Source organism: Arachis stenosperma, chromosome 8 (assembly GCF_014773155.1).
Source record: "Arachis stenosperma cultivar V10309 chromosome 8, arast.V10309.gnm1.PFL2, whole genome shotgun sequence".
In the NCBI taxonomy this organism is placed as follows: Eukaryota; Viridiplantae; Streptophyta; class Magnoliopsida; order Fabales; family Fabaceae; genus Arachis; species Arachis stenosperma.
The window spans coordinates 9736260-9763485 of record NC_080384.1 but is presented as its reverse complement, the minus strand read 5'-3'; the positions used below and the strand labels follow the sequence as shown (position 1 = coordinate 9763485).

The window sequence follows — 27226 nt, the reverse complement described above, 5'->3', positions numbered from 1 at the left end:
ATTATTATTAATATTTACTATATTAGTCTGTTTAAACAAACGTTAGAGTTATTGAATGTCACCTTTCACATATAATAATAATCTATTAAACAGCAAAAATTTTTCAAATAAAACTCAGATCTGAGACAAATTAATCCTTAGTCTGTTAGGTTGAAGAATACTGCAGATAACAAAAAAAAAAGAAAAATAAAATCATTAATTAAAGTTGGTTAACTATATTCAAGTGATACATAAAAAGGAAAAAAATAATACCTACCAATTTCAATAATATTTAGGAAAAAAATAAAAATTCAGTCCAAATAATTTAAAATTATTTTATTTAGTATTCATTAATTATTGTTAAAATAATTACACAATTTTAAATGTAATAAATATGAAATTAGAGATGCTACGTATATAAAATTATAAAAGTTATGTTATATAAATTAAATTTAGATATTAATTTTTTTCTTAATTTTTGTATGTTCTTTTTTCAATAATATTAGATGTCTTGTTTTGCTAGGTTTTAAAATTTTTCAAAATGAATTTGGATATCTCTTTGTTAGATTTTGGATGTTTCGTTTTTGTTATGTTTTGGATGTTTTTTTTTTTAGATTTTGAGTATTTTTTTTACAATAATTTTTTTTATGATTTCTTTCCCTCTTGTTAGACTTCTTTTATAATTCCTATACTAGTTTGCTGCACTCCTAATTAGTTAGCTAACAAAACTAACAAAATTAGAGAAAAAAAAATCTATTGTTAAGGGATATATAGACTTAAATGATTGAATATGTATTTGTACTATATATGCCCGAAGGGAGTGTACTTCACATCAATTTATTATTCGTTATATTAAAAAAAAAACACTCAATATACCCACTCTTCCCCGGTGCAATCATATGCTATACTGCTTTTTCAATCCATTCTCAAATCATAGAATTTGATTATTTCTTTCCATTTCACTAATTGCATCATAATATGATTTATATAGTATAATGACTGTGTTTACATGAAATAAAGGTAGTCAACCTTGTTTTATTATCCATCTTCTCTTAATAGAAAAATATTTGATTTCTCATTGGTAGCATAGCTTGTCTTAGCCCTAATAATCCAAAGCATGGAGGTTAGAGAAAATGACAGATTCAATAAGAGATAACAGATTCCTGTTTTCTTGCTATGGAGCAATGAATAAATGGTGACATGCACATCATACAACATGGACATGGACATGGACATCCATTTCGATGATAGGGTATTATTATTATTATTATTATTATTATTATTATTATTATTATTATTATTATTATTATTATTATTATTGAGTCATAATTGAAAAGCCACTTGTGCATATATATGGTTAGAAGATTCCAAATATTTGAGACAAGTAGCTCATAGCTAATTTGCTTGCCATCTCCACCTTGTCACGCTTTGCTTAATTAGTTCGGACATACATTATGATATTTTTCACGAGTGGAATAAATTATTTGATGTGATTAATGATTTAAGGTCACCATGCTTTAAGATTATATTCAAGGTTTTCTTTTTTAGCCAATTATATAGTATTTATAATAATGGCAAGTGAAACTCGGCCTTCTTTATTTGTTTCTAAAAATATACATTAATCGTACGTAAAAATAGATCGAGGTTTGGAAAGAAAGTTAATGTTAGTTGAACAAATAGAAAGTGGACGTGCTGAAATTTATCAAATTTTAGAAATATAAAAAAAGGGGGAAAAAAAACTATATGCTCATCATCTTCATATTTGATGAAATTCAATTTGGGTCTAGCGAATAAAGATTTACGAGAAATCCATGTCACTAGCAAACAAATGACTATCAATTCCTATATCATATTAGTCATCTACTCATCTATATAAATAAATTAAGAGGAGTGTTAGGAGGCCAGTAAATTTTGCGATTTGTAGTCATCAATTAATTATTATTGGTATTTTTAATGGTGTGAGATTTCATTCAATGGTGTAAGATTACTCACTTTTTTTTTTGAGAACTGACCAAATTTTAATAAAAGTGTTAACTCCTTAGACTTTCTCATAAAAATGAGAATTTTAATTAAAAACTTCTAAGAATTTGTTTGTGTTAATTTTTTTTTATAGAATTTGTAATATGACTGATTTATCTAATAAAATAAAAAATTTAAAATTAATTTAGTAATTAAAGTTTATTAAAATTAAATTATTCAATTAAAATTTTCTTAAAAAATAATTTAGAGTATTACCGTATTAATTTTATAAATTTTTAGGAAAGTCAGTGCAGCCTTTTACATTTATAAATACTTAAATAGGAGAGTAATGCATAATTAAGCTATTGTTTTCTTTCGGTGAGATATTGAAAATAAATTTATAAATTTAATATAATATATTAATAATATAAAATATATATTAAAATATAAATATATATTAAAATAAATTGAATAATACACATATTTATACATAAATATATTAATAAATAATTTAATTATTAATTTTAATGTCTCTATAATATTTTTATAATTAATTATATATAATTTTTGTATACTTATAATCCATCAAAATTACATTTTAAAAGAGTATATTTTAACGTTTTGGAAAAAATAATGAGAAAACGACAAAAATGAATGCCACTTAATGTCAGCAGTGTTATTATATGCATGCGTAAGAGGGTATGTCAGTTTAAATTATTGAAACCCAACAACGAACAATGTGACGACTCTTCAAGCAGCTATTTATATAAAGATCTTTTTGTATGAAAATGATCTTTTTGAGTTTTGACACATATTATATTTAATAATTTAATAAAATACATTAAATTATTTAATAATATTTAATTAGTACTTTTACATAAAAACATTTGTATATAAATAATTTTAAGTGTTTATTTGTATTTGCAAATTCATTTATGTCACATTCAATAATTCTCTATATTGTATAGGTAGCTTCCGTATCTTTCTTTGTCAAGTAATTAAGAGTGCAAGACTTAGGAAATAAAAGAATATAATTCCATTTTTTGTTTATTCAATTGCAAAAATGTTCTATAACAAAAAAAAATAGTAAAAAACAATCATAACCTATCTTATTTAACATTTATTAATTATCATAATAATTAATAAATATTAAATAAGACAAATTTTGACTATTTTTTTTTCTTTCTAACATTACCGATTCAATTGTGTAATATATAAACTATCACTCAAAAGAACTATTTGTAGTCAAAGGAGTTTTTAATTAATTAATTAATATTTTATATATATATATATATATATATATATATATATATATAAAGAATCAAATATAATTTTGCTAAATCGGAAAAAATAAAATAGAGATATCAAAATATTAAGTATTTTGTGAGAGAGTTTTTCTTAGGAAAAATTTCTTAAAAATTTTCAAGCATGGAAGTATATCATCCTCAAATTGATATATCAACAACAAAGTAACCATGTTACATATAATAATATTTATACTTGTAGTTAAATTTTATAAAGAATATAATCAAAATACCAATGAAAATACAAAAGATACGGTGAATGATTTTTGGTGTTTATAAAAATTTTGATTATTTTAGTAATTGATTATTTTGTTTAAAAATATACATAAACATATAATGACAAATTTAATAGGTAATTTTTATATTTATTGAAATTTGAAAAAATCAATTTAAAAATAGGTTTAATTAGTTCGTTGGTTCTTATAGTTTTATCAAATTTTTAGTTAAATTTTTATAATTTTTTTATAAATAAATCCTTATATCATATTAAATTTTATAACTAAGTTCCTGCCGTTGTAAAAATATTAAAATCAAATAAATATTTTATTAAACAAAATAAAATATACATTTAAATATTAGATATATTTATTTTGTTTAATAAAATTTTTTGTTAATTCTAATATTTTTGTTATGATAAAAATTTAATTATAAAAATTTGACATAATATAAAAATTTAATTAAAAAATATAAAAATTTAATTAAAATTTCGATAAAATTATAAATACCATAGAATAATTAAATCTAAAAAATAAATACTCCGTCATAGTTGCTACTATTTGAAAGAGTTTGTCCGGCTATCAACCGGGATCAATAATTGTGGGTGGAGGCAATTCCTAAATATCAAGCAAATTAAGCACTACATTTTGACTCTCCCTTTGCAAACATCAATTTGTTCTCTCACCAGATTTTGGCCCTTTTGGGTGCGAAAACTGAATATAGCAGAAAATACAAAAGAGGGCATCACTTTCTTGAGGATAATGATGGGTTTATGTGAAATGATATGGACCATAAGGGTTAATGCCCAAATGGTAACAGGAGAAGAGGACAATTGGGGTGTGGAAGTGCCATTGCAATCATCTACTTTATGCGGAAAGGGACCTTTGCTTATTATTGGCCACGCGTCTCTATTTTCTTCTTGTGTGTAGCTTATACAAGATAACATGATTGAGTTTGATTTCACTAGCTACTAACATTCTAACAATGATAAAGTCCATTAATTGATTTGTTTATAAATTATCGGAGTTGGTTCGAGTGGTATGCCAACATTTCTTCTTAAGTAGGGAATGAATAGAAAAAGGTCGAATGTTCCTGTCTCGAGCTAGTAGGTTTCTTTTTACAAAAGGGAAGGTTTGTGTTTTGTCCCCATTAAATCTTAATTTTTCTCTTAAGTTTTAAATCTTATATTTCAATTTTAAAAAATTTTAAACGGATTTAATATTATTACACTATTAAATTTAATACGAATAATTAACATATTAAAAATTAATAACATTTAATTTTAGTACGTAAATAAAATTAATCTATTAACGAATATTAATATAAAAGATTTTTTTATTTAAAATATTAATAGATTATTGCTAAAAATTAAATTTTGCACAAAAATATTAAAAATTATTATAAAAATTTTTGATTATATTTCTCTAATACTGGTATAAGATATGATATAACTTAAACCAATAATATAATTAATATCTATGTCACTCATTTTGTTAATTATTTGTGTCAAATTTAATAGTAGAATAAAATTGAATCTATTTAAAAAAATTTCAAAAAAAAATAAAACGTTTAAAATATTAAAGACTAAATTAAGATTTGACTCAAATGGACATAAATAATAATCTATCTTTCTAAAAAAATATAAATAATAATAAAAAGAATAAAAGAAATCAACTTGGTAAAAGACCTTCTCAAACTTATAAATTTTACCCATGCATTAAAATTCACATGGGCATGTTAACACTTTTTTTTTGGGGTAAAAATGTTAACACTGTTTTCTAGATTCATCCATAAAGCAATTGTTTTGTTTATGGTGATTCATATTTATATCATTAATTGAATTGAATATTTTTCTACTAAAATAGGCCCAAAGGCCCAAATTCATTATTTACTTTTGACAATTCCACAAAGGAGCAACATGCTTAATGGGCCCAAAAATCCCACGAACACTTCATAGTCCATAAACAACGAAACAAAAGAGGGAAAGAAGACTTGAAAAGTTCTAATTCAAGACAAGAAAAAACGTGTTCTAATTCATGTCCAAAAAAAGGAGTGTTTCTAATTGTTCCAAACTTTTTTGATATTCAATTATTCCAAACTTGAAAAGTGGTGGTCTAATTTTCATTCGATCTCAGCTGCAGATTGATGGGTATCTGCTATCTATGGGTTCTCGTATGAATATGGACCATCAATCCCCGACACCCAGAAAAAGCCTTTCAGTTAAAATAAAAACTTTGCCTGGGTTAAAAAAATAAATAAATAAAAATTGACAAAATTTACAATGACATAACTGTTATTTATTTGCCAATGAGCCTTGGTTCTAGTGGCATTTCTCCCCTCTCCCCACCTCAAGGTCTAGGGTTCAAACCCTAGAGGATGCAATTGAGAAAAAAATGTGATAAATATGTTAGGAGTGTGTGAGTGTGTTGTGTACCTAGGATTGGGAGTTGTCCAATCCACCGACCAAAAAAAAAAAAAACTGTTATTTATTTATTTTTAAATAAAAACCAAAACTACTTTTGAATTGTTATTCTTAACAAGAATATTTAAGCGTAGTCCAACATAGTTAATATCCCATCAATCTATCATACCATATTTATATTAAAAGTTGAATTTCTCCCAAAACACTAGATAATTATGATTTATGAACAAGTTCAGTGTTCAGAACACAAAAATGAGACAGAAAGACACTAAATGGAAACCATGAATAACACTAGTAAAAGAGAAAAGCTGGCACGTGATGTCGGACTAGTAATAAGTAATAAGTAATAACAATGAACTAAAACAAAAAAGAACAACGCCAATAGTAACACAGCGCTTATGCTATTTTTGCCCTTGAGAAGTCCATCTCCGGATGCTGCAAACACACAACAGATATAAGTCAGCAAATTTGGCAGATAATGACAAATGTTTTAATAGAGTCAATTGCCAACCTCAGCCATAAATTTCTTTAGGAGTTCTTGCTTTTGGAGTTCATCACTGGTTGGAAGGCCCATTGACTTTTGCCTCTGATCAAACTGTACAAAACAAACAATACAAACTTGTCAACCAATTAAGAAAGAAATATCATAGATTCCTAAGAAAGAGCAGTGGTATGTATGGTTGATCAATTTAAGGTTTCACAAAATTCAAGCAGCCTAAGGCAAATTTTCATTGAAGAATAGGACTAATAACTCAAACCTAACATATCAAAACTATTATTTCATCTTTTTGCATCAAACCAAAATAAGTTTGAAAAGGACATGATTTGAACAAGCATACTAAATAACTCCCCTGATACACGGACAAGTGAAACTAATTATCTAAAGGATCTTAAGAAACGAAAAAAGATGAAAGAACAAAAACAATGATAACAAGCTATAAAACCAGTTAAAGTCAAAGACTATGGATTAGTTACCATCATTTTTTCAACAGTCTGCCGAGTCTCTGGATCGAGATCAGAAAGTTTGCTATTCTCAGGTTCAACTTTTTGGGTATCAATTTCAGGATCACCTTTTACCAAGCATTTCCACCACTCCATTTGATCATGCTTGGTTAAAAGGATAGAAATCGCACTTTGATCCTCTGCAAAATAGGTTTAGATGCAATGGATGAGATGACATGACACTTGACAGTATTAACTAATTCAAAACACGTGACCCCCAAATAATAAATCAACCCAAGTGTACGAATGCATATGCTCACTCAATACAATGCCAGCTCATGATTTAAGATATCAAATTCATCAATATGATAATAGGTAATGGTCACTTTGAAGGATTAAGCATAGTTTTGACTTTTAAGTAGTATAGTACCTATGCTCCAATAGCAGTCATCAGGCTTGACAGGCTTATATAGTTCCCCCTGCAAACACAAATTCAATTATAAGCACAGTCATTACACAAAATAACATCAGAACAAGGTTACCAACTGGCACAGATCATATTATGAATAAGGAGTAACATTCAAGTATTGTTGGATATATCATATATAAACTGGTATTATTAGGATAGAAATCTTACCTCAATAATTGGTGGCTGGCCTTTAAGTCCAACTTTTATATGGTTCTTCTTAATCTCACAGATAACAAACCTTGATTTTGTTCCACTTGGCACCGGAACATTAACAGTGACCTCCTGTAGAGTCTGAGTCCAGGAATATTTCTCCAGATCCATACCATTACCTTTGTTAGGAACTGTCCAAATATATATATAAAAACAATTATAAAACTTCAGATTCATAGCTCAAAAGTTTAATAGATATGCAACCTGTGTAGACAATTGCACCCATGGTTCTTTAGCACAAAGGATTACTTTTTCGCAAACTATGGAAAATCTTGATATTAATAAACACTATTCAATTTGCATGCAACATTATTAAGCCTACGAAACTAATGTTTTGGCAAGATTAAAGAATTGCATCCACGAACACACACACACACACACACAAACACACACACACACACACAGAGCAATGCAATTGTGAATTTTCACTAGACACTATATAGAATCCATATTCTATCGTATCCATCAAAATAAATTGAAAATATTTAATATTATGGTATAACAAATTCAAAAATTGAATCAATTCAAGATGATAAGGCCACGAGAACAAGCATAAATTTCAAATTGGGAATGAATTCACCTATTTTAGCAGCAGATTCTTGTTTCTTCGTGTCTTGAGCAGACTTATCCTCCTTCTCCTCCTTCAGCCTCTTCTCTGCCTTCTTTTTGGCTTCAGCCTCGGCGGTGGCGGCAGCCTTGAGCTCCTCCGCTTTCTTCTTGCGCTTGTCCCTAGTGGCACGTGCCAGTGAGGCGATCTCTTTCTCTGCCGCGTCAGTTCCAAAGAAGTCACTTTCTTGGTTGACGAAATCGAAGACCTTCTGGAGAAAAGCGACGGGATTTGAGGGATCGAAGCTGGCGCTGAACGATGAGGAGGAAGAAGAAGAAGAAGAAGGGTATTGAGAGGAGGAAGATGAGGGTTTGGTGCGAGTTTCTTTGTTGTCATCTTCGTTGAAATCGGAGATTATCGCCATTAGTGAGTGAGTGAGTCGAGTCGGTCGTGTGACTCGAAGGGGATTCAAGATTTGAGCTTTGAAGGGAGTAGGGTTTAATTTAACAGAGAGAATGGAATCTTGTGCTTTATATAGGCTGCATAAACAATAGAGATAGTTAGAGAGCGAGAAAAACAAACCCCCCGCAGGCAGCTTAAGTAGAAAATTCCAGAAAACTTCTCTCAGTTTAAAATTTAAATCTAATTATAATCTAATCAAAACCAATAAATAAATTCATTATGATTACAAAATCTTCAACAGATTCGATTTGATAAAACAACATAAAACAAAACTGAACAAAATCTTGAATTGAAATAATTTATTTAAAATTAATAATTTGTTTATAATTCATGAAACGTTTTGTTTTGATTTGATTTGATTTGATATGATATGATATAATATGATAAATAAAAAATATTAGTTGGTTAATTTTTTATATTAAAAGTACTGATTTTTTAGTATTTTGCTAAATTAATTTATTTAATTTGAGTGGAGAAATTTTGATTGGACAATAGTTGTCCTCATAAAGAGTGAAATTTAAGACTTAGCATCAGGGGTTGTAGCTCATATGGTAGAGCGCTCGCTTCGCATGCGAGAGGCACGGGGTTCGATTCCCCGCAGCTCCACCCTAAACCTTTTTGTTTTTCCGGACATGGCCTTGGGCCACAAAACTGACCCGCCCATAACATCTAATATTGTTCTTTTTGTCCAGCAGGTATGGATATCGGGCCCAAATTCAGTTGAATAACTCATAGAAATTTAGTGGGCCAACTTCACCAACGAATGAAGGCAAGCATTCCGACAAAAAATTAAGACGTTTTGAATAAAAACATGATTATCTAATAATAATAAAAACATGCTAGGTTTGAATAAAAAAAAACTATTATGAACATCCCTGTCCAAATAAAAAAAGTCTATTATGAACATCTAGAAATCAAGAATTTGGTTCAGTAACTAAATATGTTGTCACTTAATATGTTATATCCAAATCTAAATTTGACAATAATTAAATAGTAGATAAAACTATTATGTGTGTGTGTGTGATATAATGCTTAAGATTGGAGGGTGGTCTGGGTGGAGGCTGTCATGGGTCATGGCCCTTTAGCTTTTGCATTTTTCATTTGATCCATCATAATTATTCATACAAACGAGGTCAGAAAAAACTCCATGAATAATGATTAATGAAATAGAAAAAAAAAAGGCCATAATAATTAATAATCGAGTGAGATTATATGTGTTATTTGTGTACATTTTTCATATATTTTATAAATATTAAAAATGTTTAATAAAAAAATAATGAGATAAAAAAGCTGTACCTTTTATACCACAAAAAGACTTAAAAAAATCCATAAAAAATAACACAGAAAACATAATTTATCCATAATTATTGTGGTTGTTCTTATCCAATAATGATCATGTTCAAATACCTAGCATATTAGAAAATAAAAAGAGAGTGTAGTTGTATACATATTTGGAGAAAACATACAAATGTGGGCTACAGATAAGGCATAAATTAATAAATATATTCATTGAAAGACAAACAAGTTAGGAGAAAGAAGGAACTAGAAGAAATATAATGATTGTATATTTGTATGTATATCTATCTAGAAAGGACACATGGAGTAGTATTGCACTATTGCAAGGGCACTACCTTATCTTTTGCATTGTTTTGTTCCACATCCATGCAATGCAAATACAACTCAGACTCACAGTCATCACAGCTTTATTCTAGATCAAAAGAAGCACTGTTCTTTTCATGCATAAATAAATCTGTTGAATTTGCAATTAGCCTTCCTCGCATCACGACAATTCCCTTCTCATATTTTCTTTTTCTCTTTCTCTTTCTCGTTTGCTCTATTATATTATTATCTTTGCACTCTAATTATTCATTCAGTAATATCCAATACAACATTAGCCATGGCTTCTGCTGCATCACCATCTGAGATAACAAGCATAAAAGCATTTGCAGAATCAAATGGTTCGTCTCCCATCCCTTCCACCTACCACTCCCTAACAGAACCCCGTGATGATGTCGCCGACCACCTTGCATGCTCAATCCCAGTCATTGACTTCTCTCACCTCACTTCCCATGACCCTCAAATCCACGCCTCAACCGTCCACCAACTCGCCAACGCCTGCGCCCAATGGGGTTTCTTCCTGGTACTCACTCCGCCTCATCACATTTTCTTCTTCTTCCATGACGTGAGATAGATTCATTTTTTTTTATGTTTTACCAGCTGACGAATCATGGGATCTCGGAGAAACTGATGGAGGAAGTGATGGAAAAGAGTCACGAGTTTCACAACCTTCCATTGGAAGAAAAGGAGGAGTTTGCGGATAAAGGGCCTTTAACAGCAATAAGGCATGGAACTAGCTTCCATCCTCAAGCTGAGAAGCTTCATTATTGGAGAGATTATCTCAAAGTCATCACACTCCCCCAATTCAACTTCCCTCACAAACCACCTGGTTACAAGTAAGCTCAGTAGTGTTGCTGTATGGAAAATATTGAAATTTTATGTGAAATCAGAAAAGTAAACTAAATTCGTAGATATAAAATTGGATAGGCACTTATTTATGCGAAGTTGATAATTAAGAGTCGTTAAGATAATTTTTGAATAGTACCTTCACATGAATATAACTGCATTTAAATTTTCATTTGAAATAGAAATATCAAAATAGTTTAGTAGTTAAACAGAGATGATGAATTAGTGTTTGATTTGAAGGGAGATTGCATTTGAATATAGCCGAAAAATAAGAGGTGTAGCAAGGGAATTGCTTAAAGGAATCTCAGAGAGCTTGGGATTGGATGCTGAGTCAATAATAGAGTCAACGGGTTTTGACTCAGGGTTGCAGATATTTGCTGTGAACCTGTACCCGCCATGTCCAGAGCCAGACCTTGCTGTTGGGTTGCCTCCACATTCAGATCATGGCCTTCTCACACTCCTCACTCAGAATGGAATTGGAGGTCTTCAGGTCAAACACACTGGCAAATGGGTCAACGTTAATCCCCTCCCTAATTGCCTCATTGTCAACACTGGGGATCAACTTGAGGTCAACAATAACTTAATTAATTAATTAATTAATTCTTTCTTTTGCGGCTTAATCTCATTAATTCATAATTAATTGTGTGTGATAGGCTGTGAGTAATGGGAGGTACAAAAGTGTGATGCACAGAGCAGTACTTAACAATCGTGACACCAGGATTAGCCTTGTGCTTGTAAATGGGCCTGATCTCGATAAGGAAATTGGGCCTGCACTGGGCCTGTTGGAGAAGGAGGACCCATTGTTCAAAACCATGAAATACAGGGACTATTTTGAAATTCAGCAGATGACTCGATTTGCTTATAAAAGTGGCTTGGACGAGATTCGCCATAACTGATGATACCAGTTCTGTTATGCTCCTTTGAAGAATGTGTCGTTTGATAATTATAAATTAATAACAATGTTCATGTATTTGTCGGGGGTTGTGAGAGACTGTTTTTATGGTGTTAATTGAGAAATGAGAATAATATCACTTATCATATAAGAATAAATAATTAAATTGCAAATAATTACTGTATAACATGAAGATTGCCTTTTAGGCCTGCCTAACTAAATTGAAAACATAAGATAAAGACGTTAAGGAAATTATAGTGTGTCAGTTCCCATCACTTTATAGGCCACATTTGCATAAAACACCTTTTGTTCCAAAAACGGGACACCCGCTTGAATTGGCAAAGAAGTTTGACAAACAAAAATGGCAAAGAAATTGCTACTTTAATAATGGCTAATAAATGTTCGCACTTCACGGTTTGGTAATAATACAAATAAGGAAGTTACGAACTATAATTCAAATAACATAATCTATTCATTTTTATCTTTTCATTTTTATTTAGGGGTTTTAAATTTAAATTTTATTCTTAACTTTAAAAAAATACAAAAAAAGTATATTTTTTACTCTTAAAATTTATTAAAAATTTTAAAAATATTTCAAAATTTTATTTTATTTTAATTTTATCCTAAAAATTTTTTATTTGCATCAAATTTATTTTTAATAACTAATTTTTTAAAAAATTATGACCAATTTATAAATAACTCCACAAGATTGTGAGAGAACCGAACAGAAAGCAGAGTTAAAAGAGAGAAAGTGGAGAGTGAACGAATTTGTTATGATTCAAGAATGAAGAATGGTTAATTAGGGTTTTACAGAGTTACAATTTATACAAGAGAAGGGAAAAGGAGTGTGTGGTTATAGTTGATTAGAGAGAGTAACAAACTAACAAACTTGTTGAGCTGTCATAACAGATTAATCAAGTTGCTAATTTTAGGGGTGTTCACTTAACTAACACTAACATGCTTCCTCAAACCAAGGGCCATTTAAGGTTTTGCTTTGAAGACTCTAAGTAGATTTCTAAATTTGAGGAAGGATGAAGCTGAGAGAGGTTTGGTTAGTGTGCCTGCTAGTTGATCCTGGGCCGGAATGTGTTGAACAAATATTTTCTTTCTTGTTACATAGTCTCTTACAAATGACTGGTACAGGGCAAATTGTTTTGATTTGTTGTGTAGGATCGAATTATCTGAGAGAAGAACTACACTTAGGTTATCACAATAAACTATTGGTTTTATTGCACAAGTCATTCTAATCTCTGTTAGAAGATTTTGAAGCCAAACAATTTCAGTTACTACATCAGAGATACCCTGAAATTCTGCTTCAGTGCTGCTCTTGGATACTTCAGCCTGCTTGCGACTTGTCCAAGATAAATTCTATATCCATTGGTGGATTTTCTGTCATCAATGTCACTAGCCCAGTCTGAGTCACAGAACCCATAAATCCTAAAGTTTGTGCTCTTACTAAACCTTAAGCCATGGTGTGTTGTCCCTGCCAGGTACATGAGGATCCGTTTTACAACCTTCCAGTGAGAGTTGAGGGTATTATGAAAAAAATGTGCTACTTTGTTAACTGAAAAGGATATTTTTGGTTGAGTAATAGTTGCATATTGCAAGCCACCTACCATAGATCTATACAGTGCAGGATTGGAGAAGACTTCATCACCAAGGCAGAAAGTTTGAGAGAGGATGTCATGAGAGTGGAGACTGATTTTGCATTGCTCATCTCAGCTTTCTGCAGTAGATCCTTGATGTATTTGGTTTGTTTGAGAGTGACTGTGCCATTCAAACTCCTTGTAACTTCAATGCCAAGAAAATAGCTCATTTCACCAAGTTCTTTTAGTGAAAAGGTATCATTTAGTTGAGCCATGAGGCTCTTGATTTATGCTTCTAATCTACCAGTAACCAATATGTCATCTACATATACAAGGATATAGATGGATGAAGTGGGAGTGAACCTGGTGAAGAAAGATACATCAGATTTGGTGCTGGAGAAGCCAAAATATTGGAGAGTAGAGCTCAATTTTGCAAACCAAGTACGAGGGGCTTGCTTGAGTCCATAAAGAGATCTTTGAAGTTTGCACACTTGATGAGAATTGGATGATATAAATCCCTCCAGCTGCTGCATGTAGACATTCTCAAAGAGATCCCCATTCAAGAAAGCATTGTTGAAGTCAAATTGGAGAATTTTCCATTCTCTTGCAAGAGCCACGTTGAGCATGATTCAAATTGTTGCAAGTCTGACTACGGGGCTGAAATTCTGGTCGTAGTCAACTCCTTGCCTCTGATAAAAGCCTTTAGCCACAAGCCTTGGTTTATACTTCTGAACAGTCAGGTTTTCTTTTTTACTCTAAAAATTCAACGACAGCATATTGATTCCGAATGAGCAGGTGGATCAACCAGCTTCCAGGTTTGGTTCTTCAGGAGGGCTGAATATTTCTCATTCATTGCCTCCCTCCAATGTGGGGTTTCAAGTTCCTGGGCAATGGAATATAGAAGGTTATTGTTGGTGTCTCCTTTGGCAATTAGAGTGGTAGCAAATACTCTGGGCTTAAAAATTTCACTCTTGCTTTGAGTTTGCATAGCATGGGTGTTTTGAGCAGTGAGAGAGGCACCATTGGGTTGATCAATCTGAATGTTGGATTCAACGACAACTTGTAAAGGCACAGTTGTAGAAGATTCTGTATTTTCAATAATTACATTAGCAGAATCATTAACAGATGCAACATCAGTTACATAAACAGATGTTGTTAGCAATGAATTAGATATAAAATTGCTAAAATTGGAAGGAGGATCATGCATGTTGGTTGAAGTGTATAGGTGGATGGTGGTATGGTTTTTGGTTTCTCTAGATTGAGGGTGGTGTGATGGTCACTAAAGAGGAGAGGAAAAGAAAAATTGTATTCACAGAGGCGGGTAATATAATAACTCTGCCTGATGGAGTCAGTCACTTGTAGCCTCTGTGGTCAGAATTATAACCAATAAAGATGCACTTGATGGACCTGTGATTAAACTTGTGTCTGTTATATGGTCTTAGCCAAGGATAGCAGGTGCAACCAAAGGGCTTCAAAGCATTGTAATCAGAGGAGGTATGGAAGAGAGTTTCTAGTGATGTTTTGAGGTTAAGAACTGGAGTGGACAGTCTATTTATGAGGTAGGTGGAGGTCAATATAGCTTCATACCAGAAAGAGAAGGGAAGGTTGGCTTAGGACAGTAGTGTTAGTGAGGTCTCTGTTAGGTGTCTGTGTTTCCTTTCACACAGCTATTTTGTTGGTGTGTGTGAGGCAGGTAAGCCTATGCTAGATTCCTTGTTCTCTAAGGTATTGGGTGAAAACTTTGGACCAGTATTCTCCACCGTTATCCATTTGAAGTGCTTTAATTTTATGGTTTATTTTGGACTCTATCATGGTTGTAAACTGACAGAAAGTTATGAAGATTTGTGATTTGGTTTGGATGAGGTATGTGAAGGTGTATCTGCTGAAGGCATCAATGAAGCAAACATAATACTTGAAGCCTGGCCTACTGATGGTTGGTGTAGGCCACCAGATATTAAAATACACTAGTTCTAAGGGTGTGTTGTATTTGGTTTGTGATTTTGAGAAAGGGAATTGATGGATTTTGTTGGTGAGGCATGGCTTACAGTGTGTGTCGGAGCTACGGTGTTCTTGGCAAAATGGGATTTGATTCTTGGTAAGAACAATTTTGGTGATGTTGTGTGAGGGGTGGCCTAGTCTACGGTGCTAGAGGTAAAATATGCTGGTGTTATTAGATTTGGAGTTTAGTTCTTGATTGCCTAAGGGCTTGCTGCTGATTTCAGGTATGTTAGTAACAAAAGCATTATTTTGATCAGCAATATTAGTAGTGATAGGAGAGATAAATGAAACAATATTGGCAGTAACTTTATTTATTATATTGGGAATGACATGATGATGAATTTGTACATTAATTTTTGCACTGCTATCTTGACTACTACTATTACAACTGCTAGTGTGCTGTCTATCACTATTACAGCTGCTAAATTCTTTTTCTTTGTCTTTTATTGAGCTGTGACTATTTTTTGCTATTTGAACTGTGCTACCAACTTCATTGCTACAACTGCTAGTACTATTGCTACTATTGATGTAGCTACTAATCCCTTCTTTTTTTTCTTTAGTTGAGCTATTGTTATTCTTTTTCTTTTCCTTTTCTTTTTCTTTTCTCAAGCTTTTAGTAAGCACCACAGTATCAGCAATATTAGCATAATTTTTTTTCTTTTTCAGCAGAAAAATCTTGAACTTTATCAACTTTTTATATTGACCTTTGTATCTGAATGTTATCAAAATGATATACTCCATTTCTAAACCTGTCTTGCAGCAGAATCTTTTTGGATTTCTGGCATTTTACAACACATAAGTAAGGCCAGAATTCAAAGAATACTCTATTGTCAAGTGCAAATTTAGAGACATTCACTAAATTCTTTGAAATTGATGGGACATGAAGCAAATTTTGGAGTTTAAAAAAACTTGTTTGACATAGATGCATGCATGATAGTCCTTCCAATGATAGCAATGTTCATACCTTTTCCATTACCTCCGAACACTTGCTCAGGTCTCTCATATTCTAAACTGTTAATCAGGTTCATTTGATCGAAAGTGATGTGGTGAGATGCTCCAGAGTCATGATATCATCATGTGTCACTGCTGCTCGCTGAAACTGTCAGCAAAGCTTGTGGAGCTTGGTTAGGCTGGTTTGGTTGTTGAGTGCATTGGTAGTAGGGTTGTGTTTGGTTGTTTTGTTGATGGAAAGCACCATTGGGCGGTGGAGTCGCTTGATTGGAATGTTGAAGTTGTGGATTTTGGTAACTTTGGTTGAACCTATGGTAACATTGCCAGACAGTATGACTAATTCTTCCACAAAGCTGACATTGAGGTATGTTCCTATGCCACCACGATCTACCTCTTTTGAAGCTTCTACCTTTACTCTTTATGCTGCTTTGACCTTTGTATGAGTCTCTTGTGTAGTTCTCATAGGGATCTGGTGTTGAGTATTTAGCTTCTTTTCTTGCATCTGATTCTTTTTGCACTAGGTTCGCATGAGCCATGGTTAGATCTACTTTTCTAAACATGTCATTCACTTCCTCTTGTGCTAGAAGCTGTGACTTAAATTCACTGATTGACATGTGATCGATTATTCCATTAATTATGGTGATAAATGCACTATACTCTTCATCCAATCCTCCTAAAGCACATTCGAAGTATTCTTCTTTTGAGAGAGGAGCTTCAAGAGCTGAGAGTGAGTTAATTACCTTATTCATCTTGCCAATGTACTCAAAGAATGTGGATATGTGCTTTTTTATTGTCTTCAACTGCACTTTTAGCGATCTTATCCTTGACTTGAGTCTTGCTGCAAAGTAATCTTCTAGAGCATTCCAAATCTCGAACGCATAGTCGTATTCTACCACTTTATTGACAAAGATTTCAGTCATGGCGGAGAGCATCCATGCTACCAGACACTCATCTTGTTGTTTCCATTCTTTGAATTCTGGAAATATTCTGTTTTCTGCTTGATCTTGATTTGAGTTGAACTTTCTTGAAATTGATGATCTCGTGGTGATGTGATTCTGCAACCTATTTGCCTTAATGCACGCTAGTGCTTGGCGTTTCCATGCCTTGAAGTTGCCTTCATCTAGCTTTATTGTTGCCGGAAAATTGGCAATTGAAGCCATTATTGTTATTTTTTATTGAAGCTGTGAAGCTTGAATGGTGGAGTGTTGGTTAGTGGAAGATGTGGAACCCTCCATGGATCAGAACTGAAGCTCTGATACCATGTGAGAGAACCGAACAGAAAACAGAGTTAAGAGAGAGAAAATGGGGAGTGAACGAATTTGTTGTGATTCAAGAATGAGAAATAGTTGATTAGGGTTTTACAGAGTTACAATTTATACAAGAAGAGAAGGGGAAAAGTGTGGTTGTAGTTGATTAGAGAGAGTAATAAACTAACAAACTTGTTGAGCTGTCATAACAGATTAATCAAGTTGCTAAGTTCAGGGGTGTTCACTTAACTAACACTAACAAAGAACAAGTTTTTTTTTTCCAAAGTTAGGAGTGAGACTCAAACCCGAAATCTCTAAATGATGATGAAGACACTATGCCATTTGAGCTGTAGCTTATTGGCTCCACAAGAACAACCTTTAACATAAGAAAATCAAACATATTTATCATGCGTTATTGTTAGATTAATCGTATTTTTTTTAAAAGATTTAGTTGTCAGAGATATATTTGATACAAATTGAAAATTTTTAGGACAAAATTAAAATAAAATAAAGTTTAAGGATAACTTTAAAATTCTTAGCGAATTTCAGGAACAAAAAAAATACTTTACCCTACAAATAATAATCTATATTAAAAATTAGTTAATTACGTTAAAAAAATTAATCATTAAATTAGTTATTTTTATAAAATAAATTTAATTTTGATGTAATGTAAGTGTAAAATAGTTTTACATATGTATTTAATTATGTAATGTCATATCAGTAAAAATAACTTTTTTTTACATAATAGTTATTCAAAAGAATGGATGTGATTGCACGACTGTGTAAAATATTTTACACTGTCAATACATTAAAATTAAACTCTCACAAAATATATATTGAAACATATAATATATATATATATATATATATATATATATATATATAGGACTATGCTACACATCCAAGTATTTTTTCATCCAAGTTTTATCCAAGTAGGTTCAACACCAACAAAAATCACTCTCATTAAAATAGTGTCATTACACGCGGTTTATCTTCTTCTCCTCCCCCGCTCTTCTTCTTCTTCTTCTCCCCTGCGCTTCTTCATCTTCTTCTTTCAAATACACGCATACGTCATCTTCTTCTTCTTTCAAGTTCACATATACCTCCTCCTCCTCCTCCTCTTCCTCCTCCTCCTCCTCCTCCTCTTCCTTCGTGCACGCAGATTCTTCTTCTTCTTCTTCTTCTCCTCCTCCTCCTCCTTCTTCTTCTTCGCGCACGCAGATTCTTCTTCTACTTCTCCTCCTCCTCCTCCTTCTCCTTCGTTATTGTCATCACCAACAACACCAACATTTTGCTAATGGATTATTGTTTCAATCGCATTGAATGGAATGTAATTGTTAAATTGAATTGAATGGACGCATGTGTTCTGAATCTGAATTGAATTGATAATCTTTAAATTGTAGACAAAGGTGTTTCAAATTTGATTTTATATAATGGATTATGTTTTGTTTATTCAGTACACAATTGTTTCACCATGAGTATGTATTTAGTTCATTATGCAGAAAGCTATTTGAATTTGATTTTATATAATGGATTATGTTTCGTTCATTCAATACTATACAATTATTTCACCATGAGTAGGTGTTCGGTTCATTATGCAGAAAGATGTTTGAATTTGATTTTGTATAATGGATTATGTTTCGTTCATTCAATACTACACAATTGTTTCACCATGGGTACGTGTTCGGTTCATTATGCAGAAAGCTGTTTGAATTTGATTTTATAAGGGATTATGTTTCATTCATGGAGTACTATACAATTGTTTCACCATGAGTATATGTGCGGTTTATTATACAGAAAGCTGTTCGAATTTGAATTTATATAATGGATAATGTTCCATTCATTTAATACTATACAATTGTATCACCATAATAACATATTTGGTTCATTTCTATTCTACACAATTCAAAAATCTTTCTCCTCACCTTCTACTGGTTCTTCACCAGGGAGAGAAGGAGGAAAAGATAAAAATTGCTTGTATGAACTTGGATGCCAAAATTGCTTAGATGTGGAGAATATCTCATATGTATATATATAATAATTAATTTAATAACTGATTTTTTTTATGTATACATAACAGTTTTATTTCACAAAAGAGGAATCAGTACCTATTTCCCATATTTATAGGTGTTGCTTATTAATTGATTTTTTAATTTTGTCATCCTAACCACTTGTGAACACTTAAGGCAAAAGCTAGTGCACTTTAGACAAAATAGAGAGTGCAACAATCTTTAAAAGTTAATTTACTATCAAAAGTTATCAGGTAAATTAAATTTATTTATTAGTATTATTATTTTCTTTTTTTGTCATGGGCTGATCAAACAAATTGGCACTAGACCAAAAAAGGAAAAAAAAAACAATCCCCTCATTCAACACAAGATGACCTTTACATGAGAAAAGTACTCAAGAAAACTTGATGGAACTCCTCCATTATTCTGTTATTACCGATGTGATGTCTTCAAACATCTTCACTGTTTGCTGGCGGTGCATCTACTATCGTTCTGGTCGGCCACAAATATAGACACTCTTAAACCCACTCCCTTCTGCCTCTGCCATGAACGACCTTCCAAGCCCGATAAATAACTGCCATGGAAGAGGGATACGCCTGTCCGTCGTCGCTATTGGCTGGCTATTTTCAAACGTAAAAATGATTCTGGAGAAGAACCCATGTCTCCATGAAGGCACCATGATTCTCAAATTACGGCGTCCATGGCCAACCGACTCCATTAGACCTACACTGGCGACAAAGAGACACTTCGATTTGCCAGGTACCTTTCTCCACCCTCCCCCAAATTGGATTGGTTGCTAAGAAACCTAGTTTGATGTGTTGGAGTCTCTCCTTAGCTCTGCTATAATTTTTGGTGGAAGGCTCATGCTCCAAATAATCCTCTCTAATTCTCTGCAATTTATGATTGATTACACGGCTATAATGAAAAAATAAATATTCAAGTTTCTTCTTTTTTTTACGAAATTGACAAATTCCATATGTTTAGGGGCAAATAGAAAAGGGTATGTTTTTGGGTATGGGCCAGTCAAAGCTCCCAGCGGAAAGAAAAAAATGGTTACATAGGTTATTCTTAGGTTTTTACCCATTTATGCTACTCTCATGCTATTAGTGTCGCATCTTCTTGTCTGCTATTGCGACGTCGGTCTTTTGTTTTTCTCTATTTTGTTGCTGATTTTGGTGTGGCTACCTATATCATTCTCAAGTCGTGCTATTGATTTTTTTTCTTCCGTTGTTGTTTGACATGTTTATGCTTTTAATTTTATTTTTATAATAATTATCTTTTTCATTGTTATTTTTTGGATTTTGCTTTCGATTTGTACTTTGTTAAGTTGTTGCAAATTTGTACATAGTGTGTCCAACTTTGTTAGTATTTTCAATCACAAATTTGTAATATATTGAAAGAGAACTGAAGTAGTGATAGAATAAACTAATACCTCTTGTATGGTTAGGATTATAATGGTAGGAGTTCTTTTATAATCTATAATCTGTAATCTATAATCTATTGTCTATTATTTATAATCTATAATTAATAATTTTGTAGCAGTGTGGTGCTAGGCGCTATTCTTTTTTTTTTATCGTTTATTGATTATGGAATTTTAAATTTTGATTTTCTTTTGGTATGAGAGTGTGAATATGTCTTGTTCAAACTAGTTTCTTAGTTGCTCATATTTTTTTTATGAAGTTAACATTAGATTGTCAAGTTTGATTTAGTTTTATAATTTCTGTAAAAATTTTATATAATTTTATATAATTTCTGTAACAACTTTGTGGCAGAGCATGGTACAAATTTCTTGGTACATACTATTACAAATATATAATGTATTAAAATAGAACCCTAATAATACCATAAACCACTACCTCTCGCAATTCTACGATTGTAATGCTAGGGTTTCTTCTATAATCTTTAATTTATAATCAGAAATTTTGTAGCACTGTGTTATTAGGAGTTCTTCTTTTTTTATCAATTAATGATTATGAAACTCTGAACGGTTGATTTTCTTGTGATATAGGAGTATTAAAATTGGTATTTTGCTTGCAAAAAAATTGTATAAGGTTAATGTTAAATTGTCAAGTCTAATTTAGTTTTTATAATTTCTATAACATTTTTATACAATTTTTCTATAAACAAAAAGGAACAACTAAGATTGAGGGTTTTTCCGATTTACTGTTTGTTGAGTTGTTACAAATTTTTGGCAAAATATGTCACAACTTTTTCGGTATGTGCATTCACAAATTTCTAAGTAATTAAAAGAGAACCCATTTAGTGATACAATAAACTAATACCCCTTATGATGCTAGAGTTTTTCTATAATGTATAATTAGTAATTTTGTAGAATTGTGATGCTAAGAGCTCTTCTTTCTTATCATTTATTGGTTATGAAATTTTAAATTGTGATTTTCTTTTGATACGAGAGTGTGAATAAGTCTTGTTCAAATTGATTTTTTGGTTGCTTAGATTTTTTTAGGAAGTTAACATTTGTCAAGTTTGATTTAGTTTTATAATTTTTGTAAAATTTTTATTTAATTTTTATATAGGCACAAAGGAATAGCCGAACAATTGAAGATTAAAGACTTTTTAGATTTGTTGTTTGAGTTGTTGGAACTTTGTGGCAGAGCGTGGCACAAATTTTTTACTATTGCAACTATATAATGTATTAAAATAGAATTTTAGTAATACCATAGACTAAGATCTCTTGCAATTCTAATTTTTTCTATAATCTATAATTTATAATAAGGGATTTTGTAGCATTGTGTTGATAGGAGCTCTTCTGTCAGCACCTCATAATCATACTAAAAATTCAGGCGTTACTTACCTCTAAACCTTTTTTATTATACACTATCTTTATTTAATATTGAGCATTCGCTAATACGAACCGAAACCTTTAATTAAGATAACAAAATAGTTTTTACTTTTAATTATTTAATCACAAAGATATATATATATATATATATATATATATATATATATATATATATATATATATATATATTCACATAGCATTATATACATAGACTTAATCAAAGAGTCTCAATTACAAGTCTTACTCCTTTAAAAACCAAAATAATAAACGATGAAGGGAAAATAAATTCTAACAACTCAACTTGTGAAAATAATCTTCTATACTCCTGTAGCTCCACACTAAACATTTGCACCTGTAGCTGAAAGAGGGTGGAGATATGGGGTAAGAACTGGGGAGTTCTTAGTAGGGTCAGGGTTAGAAGTTAAGTTCATTTCATTATGTTCTTAGTCAATGACAACAGTCAACAAAGTATAATCCAACTCAACAATTATAAAACACAAAATTCAAACAATGATTTAGCACACCCACAATCACCGAAAACACACTCACAAACAAATATGCGCAAACAAGTATGATACATGTCTATCCCTAGTGCAGGTAATGAGCTCATCTGTCGGTTTTGACCTACTCCCGACATAACTCAGCAACCTTTGTCTGTGTTTGGTATCCAGTGTCATAACCTCTGTAAGCAACCTCTGTCTTACAGGTGCGACTCTCTTGAGCCGATGTATGCAAACATAACATCTGGAAGCAACCTCTGTTTTACAGGTGAGGCTCTCTCTAGCCAATGTATGTAGCGATAACCTCTATAAGAAACCTCTGTCTTATAGGTGCAACTATCCCCTGGATTGGCCGATGTATCTCTGGAAAGCAAGTCTCGGTGGACTCACCATCATATCTTTGCTCGTTTTCTGCAGGTAAACAATCATCTCTGCTTCTCTCATTTTCTTTTCATTCTTTCTTTCTTTTCTTTTCTATTCTCTGCTCTCCTGTGGCAGAGGTTCTTTAGATTCTTTTAATCATTTGCTCTCTGCTTTCCTTTAGTAGAGATCCCTTTAACTAATATATTCTTTCCTTTTTCTTTTCTCATCATTCTTTTAATTCCTTACTTTTAACATCAAAAACTATCTTCACACTCTTCCCTCATCTTTCCTTAAATGTTTTATAAAGAGGGGATCATGAGATCCTTAACTTAAATTTGTCTTACTAAAACTTTTAGAAAAACATGTCTATTTATCACTCCCTATTTTATTTTTCATAATACATACAATAATATTCTTATAAAATAATATCTTGATAAAAAATAATTTGTAATATTAATTTACTCTAATGTAAATGAGTAATGTTAAACAAAAATTTTAAATAATATTTATAATACTCTTAAAACTTATTTTATAAAACCTTATTTTTAAACTTTTATTAATTACTTTCTAAACCACGAATTCCTTAATATTTTATTTTTAACTTCAATATTTTATAAAATTATATTTAAACCTTCACTATGTTTTATATTTATATAAATAATCCTGAACTTTTATATATCCGTTTTACCCTTGAACTTTATTTATTACCCAAAATATCCGAAAAACTTATATAGTTATAATATTAAACTCAATCTTTTCATAAAAATACAAGTATATTTTTTCAAAAATAATTCTTCTTAGCTGATTTTTCTCTTCACCAAGAACCGAAATCTTCCTTATTTTCTTCTTAAAATATACATTTAAATTTTAATTTGTTTTTGAGTTTTACAGTTATCGATTTTTCACTGCTCTTAATTTAATTCTTCGCCCATCAAATTTCACCCACTTTATTCAAAAACTAACACAATGACAGTCCCAAATAAGCCTCATTATCATAGTTTGGGCAGCACAAACAATCAAACATGACCAAATCACAAGTTTAATCACATATAACAATATATCAACAAAATTCAATATAAAATCAATCAAACTCCATCAATAATCAATCATAATAACCGTTTACTTATCCAATACAAATTTAATCGGTGAGAATTTACCAAAATTCTACTTCCGTACGAAATCAAACTAACGGGACTTTTAGAGAAGATTTTTGACTGAGTTGTTGAAAAAAAAAACGTCAGAAATCGTCTGTACCTCTTATAATTTTAATTGGCCAAACTCAAAGAAAAAAGAAGTTATATCACCATCAACTTTTACTAAACAAAAATAACACTAACGTATAAAAGAAAAAGATACAAACACTTTTATTGGATTAAATTTTTAATTAGAATTACGGAGAAATCGGACGCCGAAAGTTTATGGCTTCCATGAAATCTCTCTTCTCTCCCTCACGGTCTCTCCCTCTCTTTTCCCTATTAGTTCCGCTGAATGAAATACAAGAATAAAGTGGTTATAATGTGATGACAAGGAAGAGGGCATGTGTCCTTATTGTATATATATTTATACATGCATATAAAACCACATTTCAATTTCTTTCTTTTGCTTTCATATTGGCTTCCAACCAAGAATGAATTATATATATATATATATATATATATATATATATATATATATGAACCAAGTTTCAAAATCTCTTTCTTCATTCCCTTAAAGGCCACTCTCTACTTTTTTTGAATAATAATAATAATATTTATAAAAATTAATTTAAATTTTGTTTATTAAAATAGTTGCTAATAAATAATTCGAACTAATAAAATAAATCATAATTAAATTACATTTCACTAATCATAATTTTTTATTTAATTATTTTTAATAAAATAATTTTATTAAAATCAAAATTTTCACAAACATAATAATTCATAAATAACTAATTCTTTAATTTTTAAAAATTTAAGGTCTTACATCCTACTCCACTTATAAAGATTTTTGTTTTCGAAAATTGATACAAGATAAAAGAAACTTAAACTGAAGTTTCCTTTGAACATATTTAGGAAAGAAAGCAAAAAGTTTTTTGCATATATAGTTTTCAAATCCAAAATATTCTTATGACTTAAAAATTTAGAAAAAAAAAATATGGCGCAAAGCAGAAGATACAAGATATGCTTGATGCATAAAGGTTACAAGGCAGGTTGGTATTAAAATGATGGGTCGTTTGCACACTGAACTCATACCAACTTAGAGCTTCAGCTGCCTAAACTTTAACATGACGTAACTTCACCATTCCCAACTATACCATATTAAACAGATTCTCCGCGAATTTTCAACCTCATCAAATACTCCGCAATCCACTAACAGGCACAAGCCTAACATCAACAAAACTCCTTCGCAAGAATCAAGCTCCTCAACATCCTGTGATGTTGCACACTTACAAACTCCACCTTCCGCATCCGCACAACGTATCCTAAATAACTAACGTATCGCTTGCTATATCTAACGATCGCACATGTCACCAAAACAAGTCTCAAGTCACTCAAAAGGATACAAGACCTCAAAAAAAAGGACAAGCAACAAGGACAATGTATGTTCACAAAGATTTCTACGTTTCTCTTTGATGCATCAACAAGTCCAAAGTTACATAAAAGAATACACGAGTCAAGAAAAAGAGTTTAAACATCACAAGGTAGATATCTAAGGAATCGCACGTTACTCTAAAACAAGCTTGAGTTACCTAAAAGGATATAAAACTTAGGAAGAGAAGAACAAAATTTATGGACGAGGTGATAAACCACTATTTTATGGTTTATCTTGTGCTCAATTGAGTGGATTTTATCAACTCTTTACCCACTTATTCATACTATTTGCATGGTTTTACATTTTTCTTCCTAATTATGTGCTTTAATTGAAAACATGCTTCTTTGATCTTATATTTGCTTATTATTAATCCTCTCCTTTTATACCATTAGATGCCTTGATATGTGTGTTAAGTGTTTTCAGAGATTACAAGGCAGGAATGGCTCAGAGGATGGAAAGGAAGCATGCAAAAGTGGAAGAAATACAAGAAGTTAGAGAAACTGCTAAGCTGTCCAGCCTGACCTCTTCGCACTCAAACAGCGATAACTTTAGCTACAAAAGTCCAAACGACGCGGTTTCAGTTGCGTTGGAAAGCTAACGTCCGGGGCTTCGATTTCATATATAATTTACCATTGCTGCCCCGACGCCAGGCGACGCGAATGCGTGGGTCACGCAGACGCGTGACCGTGCAGGAACGCAACCCGCGCGGCCGCGTGAGCCATGCGGCCGCGTCACTTTTCTGCGACCTGTACGGACCAGAAAATGCTGGAAGTGATTTCTGGGCTATTTCTGACCCAGTTTTCGGCCCAAAGGACACAGATTAGAGGCTATAAAGTGGGGAAATGCATCCATTCATAATCATGCTATTCATAATTCTCTTTTTATTATTTTAGATGTAGTTTTCAGAGAGAGAGAGGTTCTCTCCTCTCTCTTAGGATTAGGATTTAGGACTTCTCTTAGTTTTAAGAGTGACTCTCGATCCCAGGTTTTATATTTCTTTTACTTTATATTTTTCTTCCATTTGGGATATTCTAATGCTTTCATTTTATTACTTGAATTATTATTTATCTTTGCAATTTGGCTTATGCTACATTCATGTTATGATTTTCTTAATTAATATTATTTGAGGTACTTCAGATTTACTTTTGCCTTGCTTTATTTATACGAATGCTTTTAATTTAATTTAGATTTTTTCCCCCTTTTGGCTTGGGTTAAGTGATTGGTAACGCTTGAGCTCTCAAATAAAACAGTGGTTGAAATGGGCAGATTCTGATTGCATTAGGATTGCTCTAAAGCAAGCCTCTCCACAAGAGTTGAATAGGACTTGAGAATTAAG

General features: G+C 31.6%; 2 protein-coding genes and 1 non-coding gene across 3 annotated transcripts; 2 read left to right on the top strand and 1 right to left on the bottom strand.

The window, feature by feature from the left end:
- Positions 1-6030: 6030 nt before the first annotated feature.
- LOC130943356 (protein BOBBER 1) lies at positions 6031-8628 on the bottom strand. Its single transcript, XM_057871198.1, has 6 exons — positions 8082-8628; positions 7460-7632; positions 7253-7301; positions 6856-7022; positions 6392-6475; positions 6031-6315 (listed from the first exon to the last, which is right to left on the bottom strand). The coding sequence occupies exons 1-6, from the start codon at positions 8470-8472 to the stop codon at positions 6277-6279; spliced, it is 903 nt and encodes a 300-aa protein (XP_057727181.1). The 5' UTR covers positions 8473-8628; the 3' UTR covers positions 6031-6276.
- Positions 8629-9043: 415 nt separating this feature from the next.
- On the top strand, positions 9044-9116 carry TRNAA-CGC (transfer RNA alanine (anticodon CGC)). The gene has a single exon. It is a non-coding gene; the product is annotated as a tRNA-Ala (tRNA).
- A 1197-nt stretch (positions 9117-10313) lies between these two features.
- On the top strand, positions 10314-12019 carry LOC130946317 (2-oxoglutarate-dependent dioxygenase 19-like). Its single transcript, XM_057875000.1, has 4 exons — positions 10314-10650; positions 10728-10963; positions 11214-11541; positions 11627-12019. The coding sequence occupies exons 1-4, from the start codon at positions 10408-10410 to the stop codon at positions 11867-11869; spliced, it is 1050 nt and encodes a 349-aa protein (XP_057730983.1). The 5' UTR covers positions 10314-10407; the 3' UTR covers positions 11870-12019.
- Positions 12020-27226: the final 15207 nt, after the last annotated feature.